General features: G+C 37.4%; 1 protein-coding gene across 1 annotated transcript in view; it reads right to left on the minus strand.

Moving 5' to 3' along the window:
- Window positions 1–10,612, minus strand: part of RNF145 (ring finger protein 145) — a 40,750-nt gene that overhangs the window by 24,961 nt on the left and 5,177 nt on the right. Inside the window, 2 exon segments of the mRNA XM_006766303.2 lie at window positions 2,165–2,256; window positions 9,068–9,176. Of these exon segments, the coding sequence (XP_006766366.1) occupies window positions 2,165–2,256; window positions 9,068–9,176 (201 nt within the window).

Here is a 10,612-nt window from a genome sequence, read left to right on the forward strand (position 1 = left end):
TTCTTACTCAAGTGTACTGACAAACGATATGGTGCTGGTGCTCCCTGGAATTGGGGGAATTTAAAACTGATTTTTCTCCTGGGCAATTACATGGGTTCTTTTGAGATTGTCCCCATCACTATGGATCTCATCTGCAGTACCCCTGAGGGTTGCTATGTACCTTCCTCTGGCTGTTTTTTGGTTCTTTCCTCAACTCCTGGGAATCTTGGAAGTTCAATCCCTATTGGGGGGTCTTATCATCCTTCTAGAGGGCCCTCCTGGAAGGACTAAGAACACCCCTCCACCCAGGCCATAGGAAGCTAGCATCCTTTGCCTAAACAGATTAGGAGATGCAGAGAACCCCACAAGTCATTCTAATTCCACAGTCAGAAAACTCAACAGCCAGCCACTCCACTGTTGGCCTTTATATCAGATTAGAATTATAATATGAGGCACATATGTAATTTTTAATTTACATATGTGCCAACTCTATAGGGAATTTAAGCCTCATTTTAGAAAGTTAAAAATAATAAAATTAACAATATATTTTATTTAACACTAGTGGCCCAGTGCACGAAATTTGGAGGGGGGGGGGGCCTCAGCCCAGCCTGCACCCTCTCCAATCTGGAATCCCTTGCGGGGGTGGTGTGGAATCGGGCCTAAACCAGCAGTCGGACATCTCCCTCGCAATCTGGGACTGCTGGCTCCTAACCGCTCACCTGCCTGCCTGCCTGATCACCCCTAACCACTCTGCCTACCAGCCTGCTCTCCCCCAACTGCCCCACCACCAGCCTTCTCACCCCCAACTGCCCCCCTGCTGGCCTGCTCACCCCTAGCCCCGCTCTCCAGCGAGGCTTGGCTTCCCACTGGCTCTCTGGCTGGCTCCGTGGCTCCAGCCAGCAGTGCCATCTTTGTCACATCAATTTGCATAATCCCTCTTTATTGGCTGTGGGCACCACCATATTTATCATGCTGTGACTGTTAATTTGCATATTACTCTTTTATTAGATAGGATAACATATCCCAAATATTATACAGATATTCAAATCTACATTAAAAAATTAACGACACATTTTACATCCTTTCTGTACAAGGTCTTCGAAACTGGATGTGTGTTTTACACTTGTATATCTGCATGTGCACTAGCCACATTTCAAGTGCTCAGTGGCTACATGCAGCTAGTTTTGGAAGACGCAGCTTTAGATTTTGCAGACTTGGGTCAGACACCAGTCCATAGTATCACACCCCCCTCTCCCCGAAGCCACTAAAGACATCTGACACTCTAAATCAGTGGTGGGGAACCTTTTTACTGCCAAGGGCCATTTGAATATTTACAACATCACTCTGGGGCCATACAGAATTATCAACTTAAAAATTAGCCTGCTTGCCCTAGCCGGTTTGGCTCAGCGGACAGAGCGTTGGCCTGCGGACTAAAGGGTCCTGGGTTCAATTCTAGTCAAGGGCACATACCAGGGTTGCAGGCTCGATCCCCAGTAGGGGGTGCGCAGGAGACAGCCAATCAATGATTCTCTCTCATCCTTGATGTTTCTATCTCCCTCTCCCTTTCTCTCACAATTCAATAAAAATATATTAATAATAATAGTTAAAAAAAGAAACCCTCCTTCAATCTCCAATAATGGACCTTTCAACACTTGCATGGGTAAGGTTAAAAGCCACAAACAGGTTTTCTCTCACTTCTTTTTATGCAACTCTGGTTCCTCACTTTACACTGTATCTATATTGTTTTGGGGCCTTAGCCAACACTTCTAGTTTTATATTTTGTTACCTGAATATTTCAATCATGTCTCAAGTTCTTAAAGTTTCTGGCAATTTATTTTTGGCTATAAGGTGATGGCTTTCAACAGTAATAAATAACTTTTAACACATTACACATTTCATTTTAATCTTACAAAGTCATAATTAGCTTTATTAATCTTCCCAAATACTCAAAATACCACTAAAAAGCACAAGCAACTATAGGCAATGTATGATTATAAACACATAAAATAAAAAGCACTGATGCAAGGGGAAAAGAGACTAAGAAAAGGGAACATTTACCAATGGCTGTAGTTTGAAAGAGTCCCTGAGTTTTGTTTGTTTCTGGTAGTAATTTTTTTGTAGTAATTATAAGATAGCAAAACTGGTTGGTTCCTACCTACACTTTTAATTCTTTTATAGCACTTACCTATTAAGGCTGTGGTAAATCGATTCATGGAGAGAGGTTCTAAATACATCGGTCCTTCATAGGCAGACTCCAGTTCACTTCGCACATAGTCCCTATAAAAGTAAAATGGTAAGAATGGATTAGATACATCCCAAGTGCAGATGGTAGACAGAAGCAGCTAAAGCACAAAATTCTTATAAAAAGCATATTCTCCTCTTAATAACTCCTCTTCCCACTTCTAAGGAAAAAATTATATATAATGACTTATACAGGAATGGCTTTCATCTCCTTCTTCTAAGCACTGAAATAGAATTTACAGAAACGAGAGTTTACTACGCAGAGACGACAAGCAAAACTCCACTGTGTTTTCTTTCTTCCCATTACTTTATTAAATAATTTACACCCAATAAAAAGCCAGTTGAGGCATCATTTCTCTACCCTACTACTTAATAATATCCAGCAATATTACATTAACTATTTCCTCTTTTGGCTCTCTTCCTCCATCCACCCTGTCTTATTTTCCCCAAAGTTTTGTCCCCAGTTATACTTAATTAATCACAGGTAAATCCTCAAACTAGTTAGGAAACTGTCTCATAAGAGAAAAACCCTTTAAAAATGCCACTTTCAACTCTCTAGGGAATTTAAGTAGTCTATACATTTATTTTGAAACAAATCTTAAACCAAATCAAATATCCCTTTTTAAATTTAATTCATCTAACACGTGATTACTAAGAAAGAACACGATTTAAGTAATAGCGAAGAAGCCTTTATACTCTGAGAAAACAACTCTTAGGACATAGGTGGGAAGCACAGAAGGGGATAACTTAATTTATTAATCAGTAAGTTAAATGGTAACACTACAAAGTGGTTGTTTAAGTTTTATGACATCAAAGTGGGGAAATTTGTTTAAATATCCTTCCTCTTTTCTTCAATTGATGAATGCTTTATTCACTGTGTTTCAAAACAATCTGAATGTGGCAGGTATTTCTGAACAAACGCATATGTCTGTATTTACTTTTTCCATGAAATTACTTCCTATTAGGCAATCATGTTGAATTCCTTCAGCATACCACAGCCAAACAAGAAATGATCCTTACATAATCAGCAAGGAGAGTATTGCCCAAAATCAAATTTAAAAACTCAAATGACTTTGTTAAGAATAGGAGCAGTTTGGGGAACAATCCTAAGCTTCAATTCTCCTCTATCACTCTATGAAAACCACAGAACTGCCACCCACAGCAAAGAATGGCCCAGCTCAAAATGTTAATGGCCCCCAAATAGAGAAACCCTCATCTACAGCTTAGAATTATATAAGCTTTCGTAAGATGGAGAGCTAGCTGGTTACCTGTATTTTACACAGGTAACTCTTGGGAAAATTTTACATTTGAAACCATACTTATATACCCAAGACAGACCAGTATGAAAAACGTATACTTTCATCTTTTAAAAGCACAGCCTCTTAATTCAGGCCATACCTGAAAACTGGTATGTTTTTTTCAAAAATATAGCAATTAAGCAAGAAATTTTAAGAAAACTAGAATTTAAAAATTTTAGGAAAAAAAAAAAAAGAACTGTGGATCTGAACCATGAGCACACTGAACGGTGATGTCAATTGAAGTTTTCTTTTTCCCTTTTATTTCTGGAGAGTCTCAATATTACAGTAGGATTGTTACTTGAAAATACATTCCATACATCACTCAAAATTAAGAGTATAGTTTAGTGTTTCTAAGAATTTTGTCAAATTCTAATGAGTTCAATTAGAATATTAATATTAAATGTTCATACTACACCACCTGAGCCCCTGGATCTTCTAGTTTAAATGTTCTGAACTATAAGCCATATCCATTCCACAGACATATTCTAAACAGATTTTTTTATTCACTTAAGGATAATCAGCTTCATTATGTGAGTACATGTATTTAGGGAAAACAGAGGTCCAGTTTTTCAAGAGTTTATGAAATTTTCAATTTAAGAAATTAATATTTGCAAATGTCTTTATGTATAACCAGTTTTTGAAGTACCAAATTAATTATTTAAATTATCCAAGTAGTGTGACTCTTCTTCTCAGGACTATATTATATTCTACCTTGATATAAGTAGACTGGAGTAATGGTGGAAATATTTATAAATCGTATAATGAATAAGGAACTTGTATCTAGGACATGGGAAAACATCCTACAACTCAATTTTTAAAAAGATAATCCCATTCAATAATGGACAAAAGGATATCAATAAACACTTTTCCAAAGAAGATTCACATAAAAAGATGCTAAACCTCATTAGACATCAAGAAAATGCAAATCAAAACCCCAATGAAATATCACTTCATATTAACTACGATGTCTATACTAAAAAAACCAGCCACCAACAAGTGTTGGCAATGATATGGAGAATTGGAATCCTCATACTAACTATGATGTCTATACTAAAAAAGATGGACATATCAACAAGTGTTGGCAAAGATATGAGAAATTGAAACCCTCATACACTGCTGGTGGAAACATAAAATAGTTCAGCCACTTCAGAAATAGTCTGACAGTGCCTCAAAAAGTTAAATTATCATATAATCTACAAATTCCACTCCAAGGGAAAAAAGTATGTCCACACAAACACCACAAATGTTTACAGCATTAGTCATAATAGCCAAATATCCATCAATGAATGAGTGGACAAACAAAATGTGGTCTATTCATAAAATAGAATATGATTTGGACAGAAAAATAAAGTGATGCATGCTACACTATGGATGAACCTTGAAAATACGCTAAGTGCAAAAACGCAGGCACAAAGAACGACACACTGTACAATTCAATGTACATGAAACATCTAGAATTGGCCAATCCAAAGATAGAAAACAGACTTCACACAGTTGCCCTAGTGCTGGCAGGACGAGGGGGTTATGGGGAAGAGAATGGGAAGTGACTGCTGGGTACAGGGTTTCTTTCTGTAGTGATGAAATGTTCTAAAATCAATTGTGGTGATGGTTTGCAATTCTGTGAATGTTCTAAAATCCATGAAACCGTCTACTTTAAATAGGTATGTGAATTACATTTCAATAAAGCTGTTATTTTTTTTTAAAGACACCTGGTTATAAAACTGCCACATGAAATTTGAACCAGTTTTTTAAACAAACTAAAGACTTCAGCCTTAATGATTTATACATGTGATACATTATGAATAAGAATAACACATCTTTGCAAATCTTTTGTAAGATAGTATCATATAGGGTAAATTATACTGAGGATAAATACTAAAATATGTCATATCTTGAAATTTGTTAATATCTAAACTAACTCTGTAAGATGGATGAGTCTTACTTTAGTTTCAAAGAAGCAACTTGCCAAGGTAACATAGTATTCACTCAGTAGTAAGACTATTTCATACCCAGTCTGATTCTAAAACTAATTTTCTTTCTACTAACCATCCTGTCTCCCTAAGAGAACTAAGAATCAGAAAACCTGAAGTCAAGTTAAAGTCTGAATCGTCCCTTCAGTTTTTTTTAACTGTAAATCTCAACAAATTATAATAAGGATCAAAATGAAATCAAGAGCAGGAAATATTTTTGTATACTGTAAAATTCTATTATAATTCTTTTATTGTTTAAAGTAAGTTTAAATTTTCTAATAATGAAAACAAACTTTAAACATCAGAAAAAAGCATTACTTCAGAAACTAAAACTAAAAAGTTGAAATTGCCACAAAAATAATTAGAAAAAGGCTTTTCTTACAGCTGACCCTTTTATCTTTACATAACAGAATTGTGACCTCTCTAAAAAAGCCAGGATGGCAATGCTGTAGATAAAAATAGAGCTACATGATTTCAGCATTACTATACCACAAACCACATGAAAACTGAAAAACCATGAGAGAAAGGGCAGGTTCATTGTTTTCTTTTTTTTACCCAGAATTATAACTAGCAAAGCAGTAATTTTTAAAATATATATTTTAATTGATTCAGAGAGGAAGGGAGAAATAGAAACATCAATGATGAGAAAGAATCATTGATTGGCTGCCTCCTGCACACCCAACGTATGCCCTGACTGGGATCGAACCGTGACCTCCTGGTTCATAGGTCAACGCTCAATCACTGAGCCATGCCAGCCAGGCCAAAGCAATAATTTTAATAGCTCTACCTTCAACTTTGAGATTCCTCTGATTAATCATCAAAATCCTATTAACTTTCTTGTTCAATCCCTCCACCCCCACCAATATTCCCCCTACCAGTGCTGTTTGCCTATTTTTCTATCTGTGAGTCTATCTCTATTTTGTTTCATAGCTCAATTTGTTCGTTAAATCCCATGAGTGAAATCATATGGTACTCTATAAATGATCCTGGAAAAAATAAAATAGCAAAGAAAAAGTTCTATTAACTTTTAAAAGCTATCATACCCTGGTTGTTGTGCTCAGTGATTAGAGCATCATCCTGTGCACCAAAGGGCCATAGGCTCGATTCCCAGTCAGGTCACATACTTAGGTTACAGGTTAGGTCCCTGGTCGGGGTTGGGGCACGTGGGTGAGGCAACCCATTGATGTTTCTTTCTATCTCCCTCTCCCTTCTTCCTTTCTCCCTCTAGAATCAATGAAAAACATATCCTTGAGTGAAGATTTTTTTTTAAAGATAAAAAGCTATCATTAACTATAGTATGAAATATTCTGCCATGTCAAAAATCATTTCTTAAGGACTAACAACATAGGAAAATGCTCATAAAATAATGCTAATAAAAATACTTAAGAATGTCAGGTAAAATTCACTAAGCACTTATTATATGTCAGAAACTGGGCTAAGAGTTTTACGTGCTTTATCTTACATAAACTTTACAATAGTTCTTAAGATATTATCACCATTTTGCAAGTGAGGAAAACTGAGACCTATCTTTCTGTTAAGTGGCACTAAAGTTACAGATTAGTAAATAAGGACCGTGAAATTTGAACCTATGAAATCAGCTATCCATTTATCCAAAGGATGTGGTGCTCTTAAGTGCCCGGACACTCATTTATACCCTAAAAGGGTGACGTACTGCATTATACTCTACAGACACAATTACTGTTTACTCTGAGTGTGAGCTGAGATTCCAGTGTCTGGGTAAGGCCATAGGAAGAAACTATGTCCAGGTTTGGGGGCAGGTACTGGAATGGGAAGGCCAGCATGTTGTGTGTGTCAGCACTGGCCCTTGGACCTCTGGAGAAAACAACGCTACAAGAGAAGGCCCAAGTTATTCCCACAATGGAGCCTAAGACACAGGGACATACTTGTGTGACACCAAATTAGAAAAGTCATTGTCTCTACTTGCGAGTAAAACACAGCTTGACTTGAAACACTGTGAGGATGACAAGAAATGCAGCACTACTCTGGCAGCTACAGATTTTGCAACTTGGACATGTGAGGACATACCCTGGGCAAGACAAGAGTAACTCCCCACCCTCCAGGTACCTTTTGGAGCAGAGGAAATCAATCAGACAGAAACAGAGGAGAGGAATGTGAGAAGACTGGTTTCTGGGAAACACTCTGGAGCCTCTGAGAATTAACTAGATGAAATATTAAGGAGGATGAAGCAGGACCTTTCTTGCTTCAACAAGAAGGGCCAAGAGTCAGTGACTTTTAATTATTTTCACTTTTTCTTATCCAATGCACTGGTGAAAACTGAAAGGTATTAAAAAAATTCAAGGACATACCAGAATTTTAACAGGTCTATCTCTGGGTGGCATAATTTCAGGTGATTATTACTGTCTTTAAATGTTCTGTTTCTCAAAAATTGTCTAAGGTGAGCAGTACTATGTTATTTTATAATCGGGGGGATTATAAAATAACAGTACCATTAAGTCAACCATTCAATTCTAGTCATATAAAAATGCTATTTCCAACATTAAATTTCAAGCCTACATCAAAATCTGTTTCAGACCTCTAGACAATTATATCTTGTTATATATGCAAAGTAGCTGTCACTCTTCTTAGACTAGGGAGTATATTTTATACATTTCAATCAAAACAGAAAAAATAATACTCCAAAATATATTCTACCCTATTACATTTACTGTGTGGATTTTGGTTCACCTGTATTTCAACATTCTGTTCCAAAGTAGGACACTCATATTTATTGGTCTTAAGTTTTAGGGCCAGTAGACCTAGGCAAACAGATACTCCTGCTAAAGAGGTAGAGTTCTGAGCTATACAATTAACCCCATCAAATAATTTATATCAATCATCCACTATGCACATGGTAGAATCTTATACTGATTCTCATGCAACATAAACTGACTTCCTAAAATAATAAAAGTAATGAAGTCTGTAACTGTTAAAGTGGTCCTATAGCCCGTCTTTGGAAATTCTTTCCTCAGATAATACAGAAAAGCTCATGGGTATCACTGTAAACATAAGCTTAAGGCCCATTTTATATAAGACTAGAGGCCCGGTGCACGATATTCATGAAGGGGGGGAAAATCCCTCAGCCCAGCCTCTGTGGAGTGGGCCTAAACTGGAGGTTGGACATCCCCCGAGGGGTCCTTAGGGCTGCTGCAGAGGCAGGAGAGGCTCCCACCACCACTGCTGCACTCGCCAGCTGTGAGCCCAGCTTCTGGCTGAGCAGCGCTCCCCCATGTGAGCGCACCAGGGGGCAGCTCCTGCATTGAGTGTCTGCCCCTCGGTGGTCAGTGCGCGTCATGGCGACCAGTCATTCTGCCATTTGGTCGATTTGCATATTAGCCTTTTATTATATAGGATTGTTTTTAAAAGCAAAAATAAAATTTGAGACATAACCCCAGTTATTAATCCTGTATGCTAATATTTATTTAGAAAACAAATATAAAAAAACGGTTTTGGATACCTACCAAAGCCTCAGCTTCTTAACTATGTTCATGAAAATAATTTTTTGGTAAAGAAAAACTTGAAATTCAGTCATTCATTTCAAAAATGGGGTCGCATTCTTACCTGGAGATTTGATGTCCAGCATAGAGGAGAAGGGCAGTCAAAAAATATAGGTAAAGCTGAACCAGGTATTGCCTGGGCAAGGTTAGTAGCACAACACTTAAGATATAACCTGTAGTAAAAATTAAGAGAAAAATAAATAAAATACAGTTCTAATTTAGTCTCCCAATTAATTACACCAATAAAGACAGATTGAAGTAAATTACTTTCCAATTAGGTTTCAACAACTTAAGGTTTTTTTTTACTTCACGACCAAAGTAAGTTCAGCACAGTAAAATCACTGCAGATTTTTTTGTTGAAGATGTAAAGCATTTTTCACTTCTTTTGTAGATGTTTGTACTTTATAACTGGACACATCACACAAAGGCACAGCAGACTCCTCTCATCATCTACCCTTCCTGACGTCCACTCACTGATTCTACACCAAGGCTCCCATTCTCTAGTCCCAGAGGAAGAACTGGGCACCTTCCTGTCCCTCGAAGGCTTCCCCTTCCATTCCACTTAAGATCTTATTTTTCCAACTCCTAAAGACCTCTACCTTCTTCATCTCTAATCATTCCCGATATCAGTCCTTATCCCTCTTTTCAAACACTGTGCAGGGCTCTTTCCCAAGTCCTGAGGAAAATTTCTCTTCACACTAATTTCTCCTTTTTCTATTGCCTGTTTTTCTCATTCCACTGACAAATGTTATAAACTATGTGTATCAGTGTCTCTATTTTCTCTCTTTTTTTAACGTTTTTTTATTAATTTTAGAGAAAGCAGAAGGGAGAGAGATAGAAACACTGATGAGAGAGAAACACGGTCAGCTGCCTCCTACATGCCCCCTACTGGGGACCGAGCCCACCCACCGGGCATGTGCCCTGACCCGGAATCCAACTGGGGACCTGTAGGTTCATGGGTTGATGCTAAACCACTGAGCCACACCAGCCGAGCAAGTGTCTCTATTTTCTAACCATCTATTATTCCCTCTTTATATTCAACAATCTACACACCCTCTACCAACCCCCGCTTCCACTCTAAAGAAAACCTGTGTATCTTTGTCCCAGCATCTAAGGTAACTACTCTCAAAATTGTTATTCTTTGACTCTGTGACATGAATTTCCTTTTACCCTCTAAATCCTCCCCTCCACTTTCTTTTCACCCTCTCAAATGAACATAGGAAATTTAGTCTCTGAACAACTGCTTTTCTCTGTATAAAACATGTAGCTCCAATAATCAATTTTGTTGCTTCAAATATACCATTCTAGATGTATGGTATCAATAGTTACTCGGAACCTATTATATAAGCAAAAAAACCTTAAGCCTTTCTAAGTAAAAAACTTAATCATTTCTTTTTTAAATGTATTTTTTATTGTTGGTAGTATTACAGATATCTTCCATTTTCTCCCTCTTTACCCCCCTCCTCCAAAGCTTAATCATTTCTTATTCTAAGTAGACATCTCATAGCACATGATGGCTGGTCATATTCCAGTAAGATGTTCTCATATACAACAAGTACAAACTGAGCTCCTGCCTCCTTCCTCAACAAGCTAGCTCACCCTCTTTCCC

Source organism: Myotis davidii, unplaced genomic scaffold (genome assembly GCF_000327345.1).
Source record: "Myotis davidii unplaced genomic scaffold, ASM32734v1 scaffold18, whole genome shotgun sequence".
NCBI classification, from domain to species: domain Eukaryota; kingdom Metazoa; phylum Chordata; class Mammalia; order Chiroptera; family Vespertilionidae; genus Myotis; species Myotis davidii.